Source organism: Caretta caretta, chromosome 8 (genome assembly GCF_965140235.1).
Source record: "Caretta caretta isolate rCarCar2 chromosome 8, rCarCar1.hap1, whole genome shotgun sequence".
NCBI classification, from domain to species: Eukaryota; Metazoa; Chordata; order Testudines; family Cheloniidae; genus Caretta; species Caretta caretta.
The window spans coordinates 4,787,132-4,810,165 of NC_134213.1; the positions used below are offsets into that span (position 1 = coordinate 4,787,132).

Here is a 23,034-nt window from a genome sequence, read left to right on the forward strand (position 1 = left end):
CCTCACCCCTCTACTTCCCCTCCCATCTCTGCAATACTCGGAGTCCTGGGAACAAAAAGTCAGCACAGGGAATCAAAGTGAACCCAGGTGTCCTATGTGGCAGTGAGAAGCACTACGTCTAGATCATCCCAGGAACCAAATCTCCTAAGCCAGTCACTGGAAGCGAATCCTATTCAGAGAGGCAAACAGAGGGAACTTGGGGCATGTTGCTAGATAGATCATTTATTAAAAGTGAAACTCAGGCATTTATAGCTTTGTCTGACAGGACAGAGTTAAAGTCTCATACACGGTGGGAGCAGAACATTTTCTACATCTCAGAGAAAATTATACAGTTTCACTATAAGTTACTAGAGTTACATTGACAGTACACAGCTATCTTACATCAGTAAAAATACAAGATATCAAAAACATTTGGCATAAGATCAGCACAACATGTGGGAGGCCGTAATGAAAGGGGGAATGATTTTTTTTCTCCCAGTAAGCCTGGTACAGAGTAAAAGGATTTTTTTTTAAGTTATCCGATGCATCTCCTCTCGGTGTTCCAGCTGTGGAATGGGACAAGACAGGAGGGATGAAGACAACAAATGAAAGGCAGAAACGCAAACCGCGTTCTTTTAAAAACAATAATGGAAATCTATTACGTCAGAGACCTAAGAACCTATTGCAAACTATTTTATACATCAGACCTGATTGTAACTGAAATTCAGAATTTAAGGCAAGAGCCCTCCCACTCCATGAACACTATTTAGTTACTTTCCAACAGAGCTGTGGGTAATGGATAACATGGAAGTGAGAGCAGAGGTTTGTTGCAAAAGTGAATGGACTATCTGGTGCCGTTAAGAGTCCTGTTTACAACTAGAAAGCAGAAACCGAAAACTGAACTTTACCACCTCTCTTATGGTTGATAAGCCCTAGCTGACATGAAGGAACAATAATGAAAAAGAGCAATCAACGATATTCTATTGTGTCTCCATGATGGGCCCTTTAGTGAATCCACTGGGCAGTAAAATGGCTCCCACCTAAAAGTTTAATGTTCCCTCATCTCAATAGTTTAAATTTTAAAGAGAAAACGATGCTAGGGCATTGCAGGAGTAAGAATGGTTTGCTGTTTGAAACAAAAAACAAAATCTTTTCTATAAAGTCCCCCTCCCTGACCACTTCCATTTACCGACCATGATTTCCCACCAGTATTTACATTAGAACCTACCGACAGAAGTAAAGTGCATGGCTCACCCTTTCTCCTTCCCACTACATTTGCGTTTGGCATAAAACACTCATCGCAAAATTTAACACTGTTTAGCTGACTCTTCTTAAAAATGTGTGCGTGAAAGAAGTCCATTTAGCTGGGTTTTCATTTGGACCATGTCCTACATGGAGTTCTCTTTGCTATGCTACCTAGTCTGAAATATGTTTGCTGTGGGTTACTTTGGCTCTAGATTTCACAGCTGGTTTGGGTAAGAAGCCATCCTACTGACATGTCTGACTTTCAGTTGCCAGACAGGTTTGTGTGTGTGGTTTTTTTTGTTCGGCTACACATCAAAAGAGCCTCCAACTTTCCTTAGAAGCACGCCTGCAGGTACCAGAGAATTCGATAAAGTTGGAACAACCTTAATCCTCCACTTTTCTGGATCTTAGGATACGTATAAACCACAGCAGTAAGAATGGCACAGCTGTGGTGCTGCAGTTGTGCTGTCCGTGGCACTCTAGAGTAGATGCTTCCGTCACTGACGGGAACGGCTTTTACCACTGACGTAGGCAATTCACCTCTCGAGAGGCAGTAGCTAGACCGACGGAAAGAATTCTTCCGGTGATCTAGCTGTGTCTACAGCAGAGTTAGCTCGACCTAACTATGTTGCACAGGGCATTACATTTTTCACAGTCCCGAGAGATGTAGCTAGGCTGACCTAAGTTTTTAAATCAGGCTTTAATCAGCAAAAGAAACATTAAATATTACTGCAACAGTTTGCTCAAGATATGCAGTATTCAAGATACAGACACAAAACGAGGCCTTGAACGATGAACACAGAACATCTAAGGACAAAGTGCCCCCTAAGAACTTGCCAGCTTTATCAGCTGCACTTTCCAGTCATCACAATGCCACTGCCCCTAATTTAATCCTATCACAGGACACTTCAAATTCCCTTGCTTTTTCCTTCACTGAGCTCAAGGGATGAAAAAGGTCAGTGATTTCTTTTTCTTCCCCTACAAATACTAGGGACCAGCATAGGACCACTACACAGGATTACATTAACCCACTGAAGAAGCCTGCAGGAGGGACTCTGAGTTCCATCCTAAGGGTTTAGGGTCTGATCCAAACCCTAATGAAGTTGACAGGAGTCTTTAATTGGATCAGGTTCTTATGTGGACAGGAGGGTTTCCTATGGGCCTTCTGCACTGGATGAATTCCACCCAGAGACTTGGAACAAATTATATACGACTACTAAAGTTTGCGCACCATGGTTGAGTTAGACAGCATTTAAATCCCGTCTGTGAAATGCAAATTCTAAAAGTATCAAGGTAAAAAACTTACACCTTGTGTGAATGAACCACATCCATCAAAGCAATTCTGCTCTCCTGCATCTTCAACAAACCCTGTCAAAGTGCTGAAAAATTTCACACCCCTGAGGCTCAAAAAAACATTTGCTGTTGAGCATTTAAAACCTGTTGGACAGTATCATTAATGGGCCAGCAGCACAATCAAACACACACAGTGGCATTACACAGAGCAATTGCATTGTTGCGTTTCTGATTATTAAAGTCTAAATGCTCCGAGAGCCACAGGCACTCTGAACATGGCTATTGCTGCTGAATTGACGTGTGATGTCAGTGTCTAGCGTGGGTAGCCACATGAGTGACCAGTCCCTCCACCAAGACACTTGCTCTCAGGATCAAGGCTTGTTATTCTAGCGGAGTTGAGAACAAGAGAATAAGGCATCTCCAAGTGTTCATAAGGCAATGGGATCCCAGGGATCTGAAAACCAAAGATTCCTCTGCTTCTTTGGTGTCCTTCCTCCAACCTCTCCACCTTATAAACTCCTGCTAATGGCTGGTAAACATCTTTCCATCACCACACCTTAGAATAAGATTTTTTTTAAAAGTAAAGTATAATTGCTTAAGTGAAACCAACAACAATCATAAATTTTATATCAAACACTTAGCTCAGAAAATTTCCTGAATCCCACCTCTGCACAAAAACATTCCAATGAATACACCTGAACAGATGGAACCTGCCACCATATTTCCTTTGTAAAGAATGGCTAAAACACTGCAACACATTTTTTTTTTTTTTTTTTTAAGAGCAAATAAAGGAAAAAAAAACCCTAACAACCCCACACAAATTCCATTTTTGGTCTGGAAGTCAGGATGAGGCATAACCTACTCATAACTTGAAGACAGATTTTTCCTTAATCACTCTCCTCTGGGTGCATGCATAAAAACTCTGAAGTTAATCATGCAGTCAGAGAACATATCTTCTAGGCATCTGTCCTGAATTATATAAAGCAGATCAATTGACTGATATGGGGTGTTTATTTCATCCTTCCAATAAGGAAGGGACCAGAATAATGGAGACTCTTAAACACTCAAGAAATATTGATGCAAGACATTTGCTTACCATTCCATACACTCCTTCACTGCTTGCGTCAAAGCGCCTTAGGATATGTCTATATTGCAATTAGACACCTGTGGCTGGCCCATGCCAGCTGACTCCCAAGGGACTGTTTAATTGCAGATGTTTGGGCTTGGGCCTCACAAGGTCCTAGAGCCCGGCTCCAGCCCAAGCTCGATTGGCTACATGGCAATTAAAAAGCTCCCTAGCCCCACGAGTCTGAGTCAGCTGGCACCGGCCAGCTACAGGGTTTTAACTGAAGTGTAGACATACCCTCTGATCTAAATAGTTCGTAAAATTCATACTGAATTGGAGTCTGTGATGACACTTGAAACAATCCACATCCTTCAGAAATGCATCAGATTAAAATGGAATATCTCTATCACTAGAAGTATTTTCTGCATGACATTGGACTTATTAAAAAGGCTGAAGTTTCTTGGCTATCTATTTGGAACATAAGCAAACACTTGAAAGCTCTGCAAATAAACTCAGTTTGCTTAGAGTGGTGACCTTAATTATTTTACCAGATACTTTGGGAAAGCTTAAGATTTCAATAAGTTATTGTATGAACTGTCTGTCTTGCACAATAAGCAATACATACAATATTGAGCTGTGTCTCTTATATTTAGCTATTCAAAGCTACAGACAGTTTCTGCATGTTCAAACCCACAACTGAAAAATTCTAACCAAAGTTCTCCACTGTTCATTTTGCTGCTTAAGGCTTGTTTCATATATGCTCATCAGGTGGGGTCTTGGCATCTCAGAACAGAATAAAAAGACTAAAAAGCTAAAACAGCAGGGGAGTGGTGTGGTTTTTTAAAAATCAAAAAGACTACCTTGAATTGAATTTGAGGTCACTGGAAAATGACAGGTCACAATGCTCTTTAGGCTCCCCTTGCCAATTTTGTTTAGGCTGTGAAGATTTGTAAGAACACCTTGGCTTGAAATGACAAAAATGAGTGATTTTAACTTTACTTTTAAAACATGCAGTTACAAAGGACAACTGTGTGCCATTCTACGATCAGCATTATTTCTAGGAAATGTAAATTTAATGCTTATGAAAGGTGAGTGCTTTGACACTCTGTCCATTGCCAAAACAGTGCAGGCAGATGCTGTTCAAATATCGCTTACGCTCGTGTTAGTACACTGGTGACATATCTACCGCTCCTAGAATGGTTTATCTGAAACTGAGACTGGAAGTCAGACCAATCTGTGAGCCAGTCTTGTGACGTGGACCTGCTGAAGACCAGATTGAGAATAAAGTCACTTGTGTGATTTATACCTGATCTGGCCCAGGATAAAGGCTTGAGCCATAAGCCATTGCTTCACCTATCCCCCTGAGCCTAGAATTCAAGAGACACAACAAAGATTTATGTGAATTAATTGGGGCATTTTTAACGACATGATCAAACCAGTGAATTAATTCACAATATTTGCCTAAATGCCACATATTTCCTTAAATGCCATAAGTCCAGAAAATGCAGATGTTCTCAAATGCTTAAAACAATTCAATTAAATAATGAGTTTTTAAATAAGGTAAAGCAGATGAAAAGGTTGGCAATATCAGTTTGGTTTCCACATGATATGATGTGAGAAATCCATTTTCAAACCAATCAAACAGCGTTCACTGAGTGGATTTGGTGAATTGTAGCATTCATTCACAGAAGTTTGGAACTTGTAGCACTGACTCAGAGAAAGTTGGAGTGTGTTCAGGTTGTGAGCAAGCTTCAGACAGACTTCTGACCCATGCACCTTGATTCTGAATTATAATTCCACTGCTGTTCCAGTCCTGAGCCAAAGTGTGTTGCATGGTGGTTTTGTGATGCAGACTGAGACCACTGAATTCTTTTTACTCATCACCAAAATCACATTTGGAAGCAGGCTTCCAGAAGTACTTTAACACACTGCATCAATGAACTTCAAAGCCACAAAGTCCTACTGATATCTTTAATTCTTCCTATGATCTTTATTCCTTCATTCCAATGTTGGCTTTGACTGGGAAGAAAGTCTTCTTAGGCATGTTGGATGCATGTTTTCAGATAGTCCTGACCAAGAGTGTCTATATCATGTCATTCACACACACGGCATTTAAAATTTTTTACAATATAGTTTAACAGTCTTTATAAGCTTAAGATGCATGACACCACCCTTTCCTTCAATATCATGCTTATTCTCATCCAAAGTCCAACTCATCTTTATTCTAGTTGCTTGCTGCTTTCTGATTTGTGGTCCAGCCTGCTCTTGTTGGTCTTTACCATGTAGATAAAGTAAGCAAGTGTCTCCTTTTCATTCACAGGGATATTTCTGAAGTGGCGGCTAATGGTCTAAATATTATAAAAGAAAAAAAAAAGGCAAATTCTTGAATTAAATGCAGAAATAAGCAGAGCTACAGTTTGGTCTTTGTTCATCCTGACATTGATTTAAGGCTGTCAAGTAAAACACACTTTTATGCAAACATGCACTGATTTGAACAGTCAGTCCTCATTTACCCCTTCACTATAGCTAGAATGTGCATATGGGCAGAGAGTTGTCTTGCTAAATCAACAATTTCAGGAGCCAATTCACAAGTGGAATTTGGAAGCCAGGAAGTCCTCCTTTCCTAGGAAAGCATTACAACAGGCTAGTATTTTAGTTAGTAGTAGAAACCACCTCCCCAATCCATTCCGTGCCAAGTTTGCTTGGAGAGAGTTTCCCCATGACTCAATATTTTAAAGAAGAGTGAAGGAAAGCTATCGCCAAGCTTCGCTAAAGTAATCCAAAAGAGGTAGAGACTTGGCAATGTAAACAATGCAGCTTCAATGGACCTTTGCCCACATTAAAACACATTGGAAGCTTTCATAAAAGGAACTGAAAGGGGATCCACAACAGAAAAAAAGCTAGGGCTACTATCTCAAACTCTGGTAACAACCCTGGACAGTTAGGTTGCTTTTCTCATCCAAAGGATAAATCTAATGTAAAAAGGGTCTTGTTGGGCCAGGATTAGGAGATGTGCTTTCCCCTATGGTGGGAACATCTGTTTCAGTACCCAGCACAACTCCAGAATTGGTTTTTGATGCAGGTTGAACAATATGAATCACTCCAAGAAGACTTATGGAAGTTTGAGTTTTCCTTACGGTGGGTTAGAAGCAGATGTCTAAGAGCCTCAGGCAGAAGTGATTCAAGCATGGGAGCTGGACGAGGATCCAGCGTAGGGTCAAAGCTGCTCAAACTTCACAGGAAATCTGGGAAGTGTGTGACAATTTTAAGTTAGGCTCCCCTTAAGGTTAATCTCTGCTTGCATAATAGTTTTGCTGGGGATACTAATGTAAATGTGCTTCAGTACATAGCGCTTGCCAACAAGAGGGAATTGAAAGACTGCTTACTCATTAGCTAGAACACTACAAATACACGATATACCAATGAGGATCTACATCCCACCCTTCACCTTGTTACTCCATGCCATACACTGTACAACATTATCAACATTAATTCTGTACTCTACTTTGAAAATGAGCAACAAAACATTTTACAAAGCCGCCAGAACTTTGCGTGCTGTATGGTGGTAAAAGTCCTGGGCCTGCAGAAAAAACAGTGCAATTTCTGCAAAGGTAAGGTTAACCTGATGAGAGCAGAGCTTCCCTAGGAACACATTCAGGTGAAATCGGGGCAGGAGTGGGGATTCGGTAACACTGGCCTGAAGCACAACTGCCTTGAACATTAGAATATCTATTAAGGACACTACATCTATCTGTAGCACTCCTTGTATAGAAGAGCTACCCAAACTCTTGTCTCAAGTGGAGGACAGAAGGAGGAGACAGCTCTTTAATGGCTTATTAAGAACAGCCATACTAGGTCAGACCAATGGTCCATCTAATCTGGTATTGGGTCTTCTGACAGCAGCCAGTGCCAGGTGCTTCAGAGGGCATGAACAGAACAGGCAATCACTGAGTGATCCATTCGATCACCCTCTCCCAGCTTTTGTCAGTCAGAGGCTCGGGACACCCAGAGCATGGAGTTGCATCCCCGATCATCTTGGCTAATAGCCATTGATGGACCTGATAATTTTTTAACTCAGTTTTACTTTTGACCTTCACGAAATCCCCTGGCAACGAATTCCACAGTTCTGACTGTGCGTTGTGTGAAGAAGCACTTCCCTTTGTTTGTTTTAAACCTGCTGCCTATTAATTTCATTGGGTGACCCTTGGTTCTTGTGGTATGTGAAGGACTAAACAACATTCCTTATTCATTTTATCCATGCCATTCATGCTTTTATGGTCTTCTATCATATCCACTCGTAGCCATCTCTTTTCCAAGCTGAAAAGTCCCAGTCTTATTAATCTCTCCTCATATGCAACCTTAATAATTTTTGTTGCCCTGCTCTGTAATTCTTCCAATTCTAATTTATCTTTTCTGAGATAGGGCAACCAGAACTGCATGCAACGTTCAAGGTGTTGGAGTACCACAGATTTATATAGTGGTGATATGATATTTTCTGTCTTATCTATCCCTTTTCTAATGGTTCCTAACATTGTTTGTTTTGACTGCCACTGCACACTGAGCAGATGTTTTCATAGAACTAGCCACAATGACTTCAAGATTTCTTTCAGAGTGGCAACCATTACTTTAGATCCCATCATTTTGTATGTACAGTTGGGATTATGTTTTCCAATGTGCACTATCAGCACTGAATTTCATTTGCTGTTTTGTTGCCCAGTCAACCACTTTTGTGAGATCCCTTTATAACTCTTCACAGTCTGGTTTGGACTTAACGGTCTTGAGTAATTTTGAATTGTCCAGAAATTTTGCCATCTCTTTACCCATTTACCCCCTTTTCCAGATCATGTATGAACCGCACTGCTCCCAGTACAGATCCCTGGGAGATATTGCTATTTATCCCTCCACATTCTGAAAACTGACCATTTATTCCTACCTTGTGTTTCCTGTCTTTTAACCAGTTACTGATCCATGTGAGGCCTTTCCCTCTTATCCCATGACTACTTACTTTGCTTAAGAGCCTTTGGTGAGGGCCTTTGTCAAAGACTTTCTGATAGATCAAGTACACTATATCCACTGGATCACCCTTGTCTACAGATTTGTTGATCCCCTCAAAGAATTCTAACAGACTGATGAGGCATGATTTATTAGGTAAGCAAGGTATGTCAGGATCATGGAAGGAAAGAGAGAAGGGAAGAACTGGGTTAGTGACTCTGCTTTTAATATGAAGAAATGCAGCCCAACTGCACTAGGCAGAGAATGGAGAAAAACTAAAACAATAGGACATTTAAAATGACTGTTAGATCATGCTGTATGCAGTGTAGTTATAGCTCTGTTGGTCCCAGAATATTAGAGAGACAAGGATAGTGAGGTAATATCTTTTATTAGACCAACTTCCATTGGCGAGAGAGAGAAGCTTCTGAGCCACACACAGAGCTCTTCTTTGGGTGACCTGAAGAAGAGCTCTGTGTGGCTCAAAAGCTTTTCTCTCTCATCAACAGAAGTTGGTCTAATAAAAGATTACCTCACCCTCCTTGTCTCTCTGCTAGAATGTGTCTCAGGAGTTTGGTTTTACAGCTGTCCCCAACTAATAGCTTGAAAATTGGTAAATACACAGGACAATAAGAGTCCATTTTCTGATTCTATTCACTCTGCCATCATTAATCATTCACTTTTTAATGAATTAGATGGATAGAAAGAAAGGAGAACAAACAACAGCTACTGCAAAATGTTCCTCAGGATCCTTCTCATGGGAAGGAGAATACACTTATAGCAATTCACTGGAAACCAGCAGCAGAGCATCTGGTATGTACTAGTGATAGACTCAGTGCAATCACTTGTGTCCAGAAAATGTATGTCAGGTTGGGGAAGCGAAAAATACATTTTTCTGCTGTTATAAAAAGCAATTCCCCACACCCTCGCTTACTTCTGCTAGCTGAGCCTTATTGAGGCCAGGCCTGGTCTGTAACTTGTAATGTCTTTTGTACCGTCGCAGCGTGTTCACTTGCAGCTGGAACAGGTCAACCTGGAAAACAGATGCAGGATGACTGGGGTGCAGATGTATCTGAGGAGAGTAGCTCGAACTGGCACTTACTAGCTCAACAGGACTGTTCTGTCTGTATTCAGAGCCGCATGGGCTTGCTTTAGTGACAAATATAAGTCTACTTTTTAATTCTTGTTAATGTTGCAGAGCCAAAACAGTCTCAGGGGAGAGAAATTCTGTTCTGGCTCATATACCACAACAGAACGGTTAGCCAATTTACAGCTGTAAGGCCAAATTCTGCTCTCAATTACACCTCCGCATCCTCAGTAATCCTTTCACTTGTAAACTGAGTGAATCTGATAAGCAGGTCATTTACACACAAATAGTCCCCCAATGCCATTTTTAGAGAGTTGTTTTTCAGAGAAGAACCACACTAAGAATTATAGAGTTCTTTGTTACAAACAGAAATCATTACTCACTGCTGTTCCCACAGAGTTTAGAAACTTGTGGCTGAATACCATCTTATTACCCACTGAGCAAATGGCTAATGTCATAAACTGTTGGGTTTCTGGGCACTGTGAAGGAACGAACTCAACCAGGGATATTTCAAAATGTAAATGCACAATTTCTACAGTGAGAGTGAAAAAACTGCACAAAGGGCAGGCAGAAAGTGCGTGCTTCAGTAACAGTCCAGGTGAAGGGAATTTTAAATGTAAATTGAAAAACTCCCTCTTATGTTTTAAATTATGCGTTGAATGTTACTTAACTTTTGTTATCTGCAGCATATGGCACAGAAATTTAATTTTGTTGTTAGTAATGTTTTTAGGAACTATGACGTCCTGCCACTGGCTCCTGTATTAACTAAGCAACTTATTAGCGTGTCAGGTATGAGAAATACCTCTAAAGCAAATGAGCCAGCCCAGAAGGGCTCTGTTAAGTAATTATTTCAATTTATTATTGTAGCACACTTAAAAGTGTGCTCAATGCCCAAAGTACAAATAATAATACCACCTAATACCATCAGTAGATCTCAAAGCACTTTACAAAGGAAGTCAGTTTCATAACCCCATTTTACAAACGGGGAAACTGAGGAATAGAGAAATTAGATTAAATAAGATAATGTGGCTCTTGTCTCAAAGATTTTATAATTTATTTGTTTCATGGTTTAAGACAGGTGTTAAAACAGGTATATTTAAAGGTGTTAAATACATAAACAAGTGTTTTTAATTTATAAGGGGGGAGGGTCACACTCAGAGGCTTGCTGTGTGAAAGGGGTTACCAGTACAATAGTTTGAGAAACAGTGGTTTAAGAGTATTATTAAATAATGCTGCTCTGGGATGTAAAAAGTATTATACATATTTCAAAACTGCACAACATCATTGAATGTTGCTTAGTTAAGCCCACATGGGCTTACTCCATTACCATAGTGGAGAGTCAAAGCTGTGATATCCCAGAATGATGCATGCTGGGTTGTGGCACCAATCAGGAATCATGCAGTACAACTTGACATGCATTCATTTTTTTTTTTTAAAATAGTAACTTTAGAATAGTGTATATGCTGACTACCCCCTTACTTGTTGTTTAGGCACACTCTATTAGAACTGGAAGAAATTTTTCAACTAATAGATTTGCTGAAAAATGCAGTCTCAGGGCAACTGAAACTATTCACGGTTTTTGGTCAAATTCAGTGAACATTTTCAGCTGAATATATATTTTTTAAAAATGTAAAAGTTTTGTTTTGAAATTTGGGTCAATTTGTTTTTTAAAAAGCGTTAAAAAGGGTCACCCCCCCCCAAAAATGTAACAAAATAAAAACAAATTAGCTTAGGGTCCAATGAAACATTTTGTTTGACCCAAAAAACAATTCTTTTTACTTTTGTTTTGGCAAGAAAATAAAATTCTGTTCAAAACAAATTCGTTTTTATTTATTTAGGTGGTTTGGCCACTGAATTGAAAAATAAACTATTTTCTCAGCTCTACTCCCTGCATATAAAATTGTAGGCTTGGACTTCTTTTCCACAAATCTTTTCAATTCCTCTTTTATAGAAAGTTTCAAGTGGACATGTATATAGAAGAAATCTAGTAAAGCCAGGAACTGGATCATTCCAGGGTGATGAAAGAAAATGGAATATGCTCACAAAACAAAATCAGAATAATCTCCCTCAATATAAAAATTATTCCTGAAGGCACTGTTACTTCCATAAGAATTTAGACAAAGTTGCAATTTCAGTGAAAGAAAGTCTTCACAGATATATGAAAGTGCTCAAATGTCCCTATTTCATGGACTTGAAAGGATGTATGCCTTCCCCCCAAGACAATAAGGTTCATGAAATTTGAACACGGCAGACACTGGCAATAGCAGCCAACATCCGCTTTTGTAAGACACTTACTTCTGGGACATCCATCTCATGCTCAGGAGAGTCTCCTCCATCATCACTAGTTTTCCTCTTCCTTTTGTTTCGGACACTCTGAATGAAATTCTTGTGGAAATCACAAATATACAGGTGCCTTACCTAAGAGTAAAAAGTGGGGGAAAAAGCAATCAGAGTAGTTATTATATAAAAACACTGTATCAGACTACGATCAATTATAAAGAAATAATACACAGGACACATTTGCTGCACTACATTTAACACTATGAAAATTGGTATATTTGAATCATGAATACTCATGAATTATGGAAATAAGCTCATCGTGTGAATGGCTAGGGCTGAGAAGAGGCAGAGGAAAATGAAGGGTTCCTAACAGCCTGAGTTGAAATTCAATCTCTAATAATAATGCTAAATTTATGATGTCACATTCACTTTCATGAAACCAATCAAATGTCACAAAATAAAGGATGAATTCTCTACAGGATCATGTCTGTGAAGATTTATGCATGTGTTTACCTTGATGTACACAAGTAATCCCACTGAAATCAGTGAGATTACTAAAGTGCATGTTTTCAGGATCAGGACCTAACCCCTTACCAAACAACAGAAGAAGACAGACTAACTGACTACTTTTTGTACATTAGAATCTTATGTACGCTGCTACTCTGAAATCTTTCTAAAAGTTCACCCCAATATGAAAGTCCCTTTTAAGAGGGCATTTTCTAATGAAAACTAACATTCTCTAAACTGACTGTAAATGACAGAAATGAGTAGATGCTAGTCCAGTACAAATGCCTTTAAACTGTAAAGAAAGCACTTTGTACAGTCAGTTTAATCCTTTCTGCCTGTTTAGTTATTTCATTGGTTTCCCCTTTCACTTTTGTGGTCTTTCATATGTAACAAGGGAAACAAAATATTAAAAGATAGTAAAATTTGACTCACATTAGAAAGATTCAGGGACTACTCTGAGAGGTGAAATACGTGATTTAAAAAAAATTACTAGATTTCAAGTTGAGTCTCTCTCTTTAAAGTGATTTTCTCCCTTGTTGCTGTGTGAAAGATGGTCACAAACAAGAGGAACAGTGAAATCAACCATATGAAATATGCCATTAAATGGACAAAGTACACTCAAATTAAAGCAATATGCCATTAAATGGACAAAGTACACTCAAAGTACACTCTAATTTCTTTCAGTTGTCCTAATCTTATGGCTGCTTATAACAACTGCAGGCAAAAAAAAAAAATTCTGATGGAAGTGAGACTTATGCTGATGGAGTTACTTTAAATAGAAACTTTCTCCATAAAGACTATGGCTGCTGAGTTCAGATGTATCCTCCTCCCAGTGAGGGTCCCATTTATAGGCCTGACGGACCGATGTCACTTAAAATGATCATTAATTGGCTGGCAGCAGATAAGCCAACCAATAAAGAAGCTCGCAATTTTTTTCATTTAAAAAATGGTTATGTCAACTGTTCAGTCAGATGTGACAGTTTTTAAATTATTGCTTCATGGGAACAGTTCGAAGCTTTACTTATGTAAATACCTCCCAACTGGTCGGGATCTGTGGAATTAAAGTTACCTCTTTAGTAATCACAGCAGTCACAAGTACCTAACAGTGGCTGAAGTGGTACTACTGTCTTCAAAACTAAGAGAAACTGGCCTTTTCTCTATCCTTCCGCACAACATGCTCACTGGAATGCAAGATGCTTCTCCTCGAGCACCTATCATCTGGAAGTCCTTTTAAATCTCTCACTACTTTACTAGCCCTACTTCTCACTTCATCGCCAGTTGATCTCTCCCTCTCTCTTCTTCCAGACCTTTTCTCTGTCCTCTACATCTTTTACAACATTTGTAGTGATATTTAAATCTGTAAAATCGTTTGGAATAAAGCCTGCAAAATAAAGGGTCACATTAGGTATACCATACACACAGATCACTACAATTCCTATTCCCTTCAGAGGGGGAAAGAACCCTAGCATTGTCAATCCGGTGTCTAAAACATTGCCAATGTGGCTCAATAAACACAATTTGCAACGTTCAAGGCACGCTGTCTTCAGTTTGGGCCCAAAATCCATGCAATGCCAGGTGTAACTGCAGTCTGGTGGTACCAAACGGTTGTATAAGGCTCCTCCCGTGCACTGTAAAGCAGATGCTGGGTTCCAGCCCAGAAGAGGCCACACTGCAGTGGCTCATGAACTTCGCAGAGCACTGTAGGCGCCTTTGGGCCACATAAATGCAAGGCTGCGACCCGGGTTGCAACTCACACTTTTGTCAATGTCCAGCTTGAGCTTCTTCTGGGAGATGCTCTTCTGGATCCTCTTGCTGAAGGAGGCATTGCCGGCCGGGCGCACACAGCGGTCCCCGTCATCAATCAGGCAGCAGCTCTGGCCGCAAAAGGGGGCAGCGGGGGGCCCATCCCGGCTGTCCTCCTCGGTGCTGAAACCATTCATCGCCCGGCCCCGCCCGGAGAGTAATGGCAGGGAGACACCCGGTGCCTCCCAACGGCGGAGACTGCGACCCCCGCAAAGAGAGCGGCTCCAACACCCAGCGCTCCCACCCCCCCGGGGGGCCTAAAAACTCCCGGCAGCGTCCGAGCCCGGGGCCCCCTAGAAACTCCCGGCAGGTCCCAGCCTCCCCCCCGGGGGGGCCTAGAAACTCCCGGCAGCGTCCCCGAGCCGCCCCAGGGGCCCCTAGAAACTCCCGGCAGCGTCCGAGCCTCCTCCCCGGGGGGGGGCCTAGAAACTCCCGGCAGCGTCCCCGAGCCGCCCCAGGGGCCCCTAGAAACTCCCGGCAGGTCCCAGGGCTCCCCTAGAAACTCCCGGCAGCGTCCCCGGGCCGCCCCAGGGCTCCCCTAGAAACTCCCGGCAGCGTCCGAGCCTCCTCCCCGGGGGGGCCTAGAAACTCCCGGCAGCGTCCGAGCCTCCTCCCCGGGGGGGGCCTAGAAACTCCCGGCAGCGTCCCCGAGCCGCCCCAGGGCTCCCCTAGAAACTCCCGGCAGGTCCCAGCCCCCCCAGGGCTCCCCTAGAAACTCCCGGCAGCGCCCCCGCCCCTCTCGGGCCCAGCCGGGCGGGGAGCCGGCGAGCGCCCCCTGGCTCTCCGGCCGGCTACCGCAGAGCGGAGGCCAGGCCGGGCCGGGCCCCGAAGCGCCGCCGCCGCCGCCACAGGGACCCCACACACAAAAAACCTGCCCGCCCCGCCTCCTGGGCAGAGGAAGTACCGCCCCCGCGCCCGCATTGGCCGGCGGCGCCCCCGGGGCGGGGTTCCGCCCTCGCTAGCGCACCCCATTGGCGGAGGCGGCTGCCCGTCGCCGGCGCTTGGCCGCGTCCTGCGGAGGAGCGGGAGGCCGCTGAGGTGGGTTGGAAGCGGGGAGGGGGCGGGACGCCCCGTTCTGGGGGCAGCGGACGGGCCAGAGCCGGGGGGCCTGGCCTCGGGCACTGTCCCCTCGGATCCGGGCACCCCAGGGCCCAGGATGACTGCCCCCAGCCCCCCCCCCCTCAAACGGGCGCCCCCCCAGGGCCTCCCCAGACCCGGGCACTCCCTCCTCAGACCGGGGGCTGCCCAGCCCCCCCCCCCCCCCCCGAGCCTCCCTACAGCACCCCCTCAGACGGGGCACTCCCCAGCCCAGCTCCCCCCCGCAGACCCGGGCACTCCCCCACCAGGGCGTCTCCTTAGCCCCCCCCCCCCGACTCGGGCGCTCCCCAGCCCAGCTCCCCCCACCCTAGGAAGAAGGCACAGCACCGTGCACAACGGGGGGGGGGCACAATTACGCCAGGGCGCCGAGCTCAAGCCCCCCCAGCGTCTAACGGGGGGGGGGGGTAGAGCAAATATGATGTACCCAGCCCCCACTTCTCTGCGGGGCCTGCATAACACTGCACCACACTGAGACCAGGCTGAGGCTGATGCTAAACATCCGGATAGCCCCAGCACCATAGCACAGGACAGCATGGAGAGGGACCCCAAGTAGCTACATGCCCTGGTGCAGGGCAGCCTAGACCCTGACCTGTGTAACTGGGGACATTACTCTCCGGCTCAGCCGAATCTCACACACACCACATTGGACCTGTGCCACTTGGTCAGACAGCTGAGAAGAAACCGCTCACAATTACTGCTGGAAGGATAGAGGCTCAGCAGGAGGAATAGGTCAAGGTATGTTTAGGGGAAAAGAGAATATTCGTTGAAATCTGCACCCAACAGCTGCCTTAATACCCTCCCGCAAACATGAACTGGAAGAAGCTGACTGACAAATAACTCCATGCTGAGTTAGTGGCAGCTTTCTGCAGGCATGACTTCCACAAATGGTCCCAAATAGCAAATTACAAGGATTACACAAGACTGCCAACCCTGGCTAGGGCATGCACCATTACACATGGTCCTTATGCAGTTTATATCTGCTGCTGGAGATGAGGGAATGAAGGCCTCTGAGCCAGCCTCTTTAAATCATTCAAAATCTTAATTAACAAAGTACATTAGATCATTATAAGAATGGCCATCCTGGGTCAGACAAAAGGTCCATCTAGCCCAGTATCCTGCCTTCCGACTGGCCAATGCCAGGTGCTTCAGAAGTGATCTATCCCCTGTTGCCCATTCCTAGCTTCTGGGAAACAGAGGCTAGGGACACTTCAGAGCATGGTTTTGCATGCAAATAACACATGCTCAGATTGTTTTTCTCCCAGACTCTTCATCCCTTCCTCACTTGGTTTGAATCTTCACTTTCTTCTATACTGCTCTTTTATTTAAGAGCCAGCCTACATTTGCAGAATAAATTTTTCACTCATCTAACACGTACAGACCAGGATTTTCTCCAAAGCCCTGTGCAATGCTCTCATTATGTTGAACCCGGGTTAAAACAGAAGCAGTACAGGAGGAGGCTAGTTGTATCCTTACTTGTAATTTTTATTTCTCTTAATGGTGTGAACATTGCTCTTGGGTCCATTCTGCCACAATGGAGATAGCAGCTTAGATTTTTCCTGACTTCCTTCCTTTGAGTGTAGACTCATGCTGCAGCACCACACACTGATTCCCAGGACTTCCAAAGCTGAAATGGCATAAACCAGGTAGAAAACATCACCTCCACTGTAGATAATAGGATTAATAGAATTAAAGGTGTAACCACTTACAAAATTAATTTTAGCAAGAACATCTGCATATATACTGGGGCTTTGTCCAGATCAGTGCATGCCCTTCCCATTATGAGAAATGGAAATTACAGGTTAAGAAATCTAGTTTTTCCTCATCTACTGGTCTGGATGGTACTCACGGGAAATAGCAAACAGTAAGAGCTGGTTCCTAGGGCAGTCTCACTCTGGGAGAAATGAAAATGAAAAAGTTACATTTATTTACTTTTCATAGTTTTAATTTGACTTGCATGTTTAGGTTAGATAACGGGTAGGAGCGACATCAGTCTTGCGTGCTGTGAAGGAAAGCAAACCTCAGGGGCACACATACGATAAGAGTTTTTAGTTTCGAGTCAGTCGACTGCCAATTAACTCAAGATAGCTGACATGTTTGTAAAAACTACTCTGGATTCACTCCTAAAATTTTTGTTCCTGGCTACAAAGGTTGTGGTTTATTATAGGGATCAGCCTAGGTAATAATTTATAGGGAACACAGGCTCCTAGTGGCTGCATTGGAAAACTCATTGTACATCTCAGCTCAAGCCTAGGAGGAGTCCTTTGCAGATACCATACCAAAGAGGCTTTTCTTGTTTAATTAAGCATCACAGTTGGTGCAGTTATTGGACTATGGAAGAGATGTTTTCTGAAGTACATTTGCTCCCAAGCAATTTTGCTCAACCTTTATTTTTAAAGTAATCTTTTTAGCACCAGAATTGCCCTAGGTTGGGACAGCTATGAAGATAAAGGAGGATTTCTGTGATCTGATGCAAGTTTGTGTGTGCAAAAAAACCCAAACCCCTTATTTCTTTCTTCAGACAGAAAGGTTCTAAAGCAGGCATCAGCTGTCTTAGAATCTTGAAATCATGTGCAGGAATTAATATGCTTTAATCCAAGTTGTTGGAGTTGCACACAAAAATGTTCCAAGTAAACTCAATCTGCTCAAGGCTCTTGTATTGGTTTATCACATCTGACTGTTTCACGGTATTCTCCTAGGCATAGGAAAAGGCATAACATATTATAGTCTCTGGGTACCCAAGGGGAAGATGGGGGTCTTAAAATACAGCCTCAGGCCAACTTTCCATGCACAGCCTCTTAGATATAGCAGATCCCCCTTAGAGAGTAACTGATACCAACAGGTCAGAGCCCATTTCTCATATTCCTCTCTAATAGCTGTGCAAATGCCTCCTCAACCCTCCTCTCTGTCATTGCTGGCAAACAGCCACCAAGCAATTCCTATCGGCCTCTCCTGGAAGATACAAGAACGATCAGACCATTGACTTTTCCCAGGGGTCTAAGGCACCTTGCCACCACCTGCCCTTAGCATGAATCAGCTGTGTCTGCTGTGGATCAGCTTCCTGAAACTACCTGCCTCTGGCGACACAAGCACTGCCTTTCAAGCCTCTGTAGGTCTCATTCTCTCTGTACGGGTTAGCAATGGGCACATACCAACCCACAAGTTGTCTGGGGTGTCCAGCCCCTGTTCCATGGACCTCTCACAGAATTCTCAGATCTGCTGTTCCCAAGGGAACAGTACTCACCAGCTTGCAAGATTCAACTCAGGATCACCACTCTGCTCAACACACAGTATTGAGATATAGATATTTAGATATAGTGGAAAGAAGAATATGTTTATCATCAAGGAACAGAGATTCAAGTGATAGAGAGTAAAAATATTGGAAACAAATAGTTACATATAAAGCAAAATCATAGTATGTTTTCTAAAGCCTAAACTTAACTAACAAGGCATTCCCCACCCCCTACAAGATAGCTTACCTCAAGTCCTTTTTCCTGTGTTTTCAACCAGTTTGGCTGAGATCCCTTCTCATACAATCAAGTCCACTGGAGGCTTGTCTTCACAAATGGAAGGAAAAAAGTGGGGAGGGGGAGTTCATCTGCACCCTAGGTATAGTTTCCAAGTTTCATTGTCTTACTCTTAAATGAGATAACCCCTGCTGGTTTTGTTTTCCCTGCCATCTCTGCAATCTATTGATCACCATTTTGCTCAGACTGTAAATGGGCGTCTGTTGTGAAGCATACAGTACTTAATTTTCAGATGTCTAGTCAGAGTGAGAGAAGCATCTCTTCCCCCCTGTCTGCCAGGGGTCTGTGGGTCACCTTTTGATGCCGTGCTTTAACTCAAGCCTAGAGAACATAATTTTTAGTATATATACAGGTAACTCGACACATTTTTCTGTACATACATCTCTCAATGATTATGACGACCAGTGTGACACAGGCTTTCATTAGAACCTTACGTGACATTCTCTGGCAGACTAGTAGGTAGATGACAAACCAGGGGGTCTCTGTAACTCTCATACACTCCTGTGCCCTCTGCCAGTTGGTATCAAGACAAGGCATGGGTCAATGACTTCATATCATTTGGAGTCCAAAGCTGGTGCAGAATGATGCAGCTCATATACTGAGTGGGGCAACATGCTGGGATTACATGACACTAGAGATCCACTGGCTGCATGTTGATCTCTGGGTAGGGTTTAAAGGGTTTGTCAAAGTTAGTAACACCCTTATGGCCTGGTACCTGTGTACCTGAAAGACCACTTGTCCCCTGCAACAAATGCCACTGATCCTCATTATTAAAGAGAGGGTCCTGGGCAGGCGGTTCTCCTGTGTATTGCCTTGAGGCACGGGTTTTTCTTGTATTTTTTCTTTTCTAATACTAGCTGGCTACATGGTTGCTGGCTGGCAAAGAATACTCCTGTTCTTGCTGCCAAAATAGAGATCAGACCATATGGGATAGATGATGAAGGAGCAAGCAATGGACAGATTTTTTCCTTGTCTCCCTCTGCTGGCCAGAGGATATAGTACCCACTGTGTGTACTGGCATAAGAGGCTTTTGGAGAAAGAGGTTCAAATCAGTGCCAGGCATATGTTACTTTTCCTTTTGCCTTCGTGAGACAATATGAAATGTTTGTTTCATGTGCTGGCCCGCAGCACTTGCTGGGGAAAGAAGTACTCTTGCTGTCTCTCTCTTTGCTAAATTAAATCATAGAATCATAGAATATCAGGGTTGGAAGGGACCTCAGGAGGTCATCTAGTCCAACCCCCTGCTCAAAAGCAGGACCCATCCCCAATTAAATCATCCCAGCCAGGGCTTTTGTCAAGCCTGACCTTAGAAACTTCTAAGGAAGGAGATTCCACCACCTCCTTAGGCAACGCATTCCAGTGTTTCACCACCCTCCCAGTGAAAAAGTTTTTCCTAATATCCAACCTAAACCTCCCCCACTGCAACTTGAGACCATTACTCCTTGTCCTGTCCTCTTCCACCACTGAGAATAGTCTAGAACCATCCTCTCTGGAACCACCTCTCAGGTAGTTGAAAGCAGCTATCAAATTCCCCCTCATTCTTCTCTTCCGCAGACTAAACAATCCCAGTTCCCTCAGCCTCTCCTCATAAGTCATGTGTTCCAGACCCCTAATCATTTTTGTTGCCCTTCGCTGGACTCTTTCCAATTTATCCACATCCTTCTTGTAGCGTGGGGCCCAAAACTGGACACAGTACTCCAGATGAGACCTCACCAATGTCGAATAGAGGGGGACGATCACGTCCCTCGATCTGCTCGCTATGCCCCTACTTATACAGGGGCACGTTACGTATAAATGTTACGTACCTGCAAATGCAATGCTATATTGATTGGTTTCAGAGGAACAGCCGTGTTAGTCTGTATTCGCAAAAAGAAAAGGAGTACTTGTGGCACCTTAGAGACTAACCAATTTATTTGAGCATGAGCTTTCGTGAGCTACAGCTCACTTCATCAGATGTTTACCGTGGAAACTGCAGCAGACTTTATATACACACAGAGAATATGAAACAATACCTCCTCCCACCCCACTGTCCTGCTGGTAATAGCTTATCTAAAGTGATCAACAGGTGGGCCATTTCCAGCACAAATCCAGGTTTTCTCACCCTCCACCCCCCACACAAATTCACTCTCCTGCTGGTGCTAGCCCATCCAAAGTGACAACTCTTTGCATAATCAAGTCGGGCTATTTCCTGCATAGATCAAGGTTTTCTCACATCCCCCCCACCCCCATACACACACAAACTCACTCTCCTGCTGGTAATAGCTCATCTAAACTGACCACTCTCCAAGTTTAAATCCAAGTTAAACCAGAACATCTGGAGGGGGGGGGTAGGAAAAAACAAGAAGAAACAGGCTACCTTGCATAATGACTTAGCCACTCCCAGTCTCTATTTAAGCCTAAATTAATAGTATCCAATTTGCAAATGAATTCCAATTCAGCAGTTTCTCGCTGAAACTCTATCTGAAAAAAGCATGATGGCCTTGTACAATTACAATATGCTCCAGCATATTTATCTTCATGAGCTTTGTCACTCTGCTAGGCTAAAATTAGCTGGCTGTAAAATACCTGGCTTAATGGAGATATCCATCCTTTATTGGGTGCACATCACTAGCCTGATCTAACAGCTCCTTGTGCAAACAGCAATGAGGTGAGAAATGATGTTTCATAAACCTATCAGAATGGAGGCATCTTAGTGCCTTTGGAGAGGTAATAATTGTCTTCTCATCCAAGCCTCCCTGTCTACATGGATCTCTAAATGTAGATGCTGAATAATGGCCAAAAAGATACCCCTGCCACACAGCTGCCTTCCCTGAGAACTCATTGTTTTAATGCACTCAAAATCCTTGGTACACCCACTCTGCTTTTCTGAGGTGCTTTCCTGTCTGAAGGCATGTATACACAGCAAGCAGAAACCCATGGTAGACACAGGGCTGAGGCTATGGCGCTAAAAATAGCAGTGTAGACTTTGGGGCAAGGGCTCTGAAGCCTAATGAGGGGGCTGGGCTTCAGAGCCTGAGCCCAAGTGTCTACACAGCTATTTTCAGTGCTGTAGCATGATCCTGAGACAGCAGACCCAGGCTCTGAGACTTGCTGCTGTGGGATTCTGCTTGCTGTGTAGACGTACCCAGGGTTTGCTTGGCAGGGCCTCACATCCTGCTCACTGTCATCAGGGGAAGAGCCCCTTTGACCTCAGTTCTGTCCCAGAATCTTTCCAGTTTCCACGTCCAGGAGACAGATGCAGGGCTTGCGCTGGGAGAAACAGGCTTTGAAGAGTGAGATAACAAAAAGGGGTGTTGCGTTCTCACCAGCCCCACTCACCCCATCCCCAGTTGCAGCAGTCCTTACCCTCTAGGCCTCGGCTCAGTTATAGCACATTGTTAAACTTATTGAAAACTCAGCATCGTTGAGGATTACCTTTGTGCTTCCACCTTGTGCCTGCACTTCCATTCCTTTCTGGAGGACAGTAAGATACTTCAGTTTCCCTACTGGATCTCTTCTGGACTCTCTCTAGAACCTTTCTCCATCTGTGACAATCTATTACTGTGGGAAATCACCACCACACAGTGCTTTCATTGCACAAAGAGGAAATGAAAACAGGCCCCATGTACACAGAGCATTTGTTATAACAAGCAAATAAATCTTGTGTGGATCTGTTCTGGAACCCAAGCGTCACTCATGGTCAGGTTGGGAATTATTTGCCGTTGTTAAAATGGTTCCAACTATACATAAGAGGTACTGAAGGACAACACAACTCTTGCCCCACTGATCTTGCATGAGACTCCAAATGCTCTCCATAACTCCCATAACCAAGGTGCGTCCCTGTAAGTTGGATCAGCTGGTCTGATGGGTTCTAGGCAGCATGTAATGCATTATGGTGCACATAGCCCTGGAGTGCACTAAAATGGGAAAGTTAGGCTGATGGCCATAGTACCCCAGGGTACTGGGAGAAACTTGTGTTAAGTGAACTGTACACTGAGTTGTGAAGTATTTTTGACAGAAGGCTTCTTGCACAAGGCAATTGAAAGGAGTGGTGTAGTGTCAAGTGTTGTAGGAAGAAGCCTGGAGCATGAGGGGCAGTTGCAAGAAAAGATGTGCTTCAGATTGAACCCTGGTTTGGGGGTTCAATTCCCAAAGGGGACTGTTTTTCCCCAAGCATCTATATA

General features: G+C 43.6%; 1 protein-coding gene and 2 long non-coding RNA genes across 4 annotated transcripts in view; 1 reads left to right on the forward strand and 2 right to left on the reverse strand.

Moving 5' to 3' along the window:
* Positions 1 to 202: 202 nt before the first annotated feature.
* SAP30L (SAP30 like) lies at positions 203 to 15,099 on the reverse strand. 2 transcript variants are annotated; one of them, XM_048862396.2, is made up of 4 exons: positions 14,201 to 15,094; positions 11,955 to 12,077; positions 9,507 to 9,605; positions 203 to 5,931 (listed from the first exon to the last, which is right to left on the reverse strand). In XM_048862396.2, exons 1-4 carry the CDS (start codon positions 14,384 to 14,386, stop codon positions 5,803 to 5,805), a joined length of 537 nt encoding a protein of 178 aa, XP_048718353.1. In that variant the 5' UTR covers positions 14,387 to 15,094; the 3' UTR covers positions 203 to 5,802. The 2 variants fall into 2 exon arrangements, with proteins under 2 accessions (XP_048718353.1, XP_048718354.1); XM_048862397.2 differs by lacking the exon at positions 9,507 to 9,605 and having other exon boundaries at positions 14,201 to 15,099.
* Positions 15,100 to 15,658: 559 nt separating this feature from the next.
* LOC125641876 (uncharacterized) overlaps positions 15,659 to 23,034 on the forward strand; it is an 89,568-nt gene continuing 82,192 nt past the window's right edge. The window contains exon 1 of the long non-coding RNA XR_007358178.2: positions 15,659 to 16,082. This is a non-coding gene — a long non-coding RNA (uncharacterized LOC125641876). The remainder of the gene's footprint in view (positions 16,083 to 23,034) is intronic.
* On the reverse strand, positions 16,805 to 20,573 carry LOC142072938 (uncharacterized). Its single transcript, XR_012669554.1, has 2 exons — positions 17,194 to 20,573; positions 16,805 to 16,971 (listed from the first exon to the last, which is right to left on the reverse strand). It is a non-coding gene; the product is annotated as an uncharacterized LOC142072938 (long non-coding RNA).

Excerpts from the sequence above, each read along its gene's own strand:
- SAP30L (XM_048862396.2), bottom strand. The coding sequence starts at position 14,386 with ATGAATGGTTTCAGCACCGAGGAGGACAGCCGGGATGGGCCCCCCGCT. Across the intron at positions 9,606-11,954 it reads ATGAGATGGATGTCCCAGAA|GTTGACCTGTTCCAGCTGCA; the intron begins GTAAGTGTCTTA and ends TCTGTTTTCCAG. Across the intron at positions 5,932-9,506 it reads ATAAGGCTCAGCTAGCAGAA|ACCATTAGCCGCCACTTCAG; the intron begins GTAAGCGAGGGT and ends TATAATATTTAG.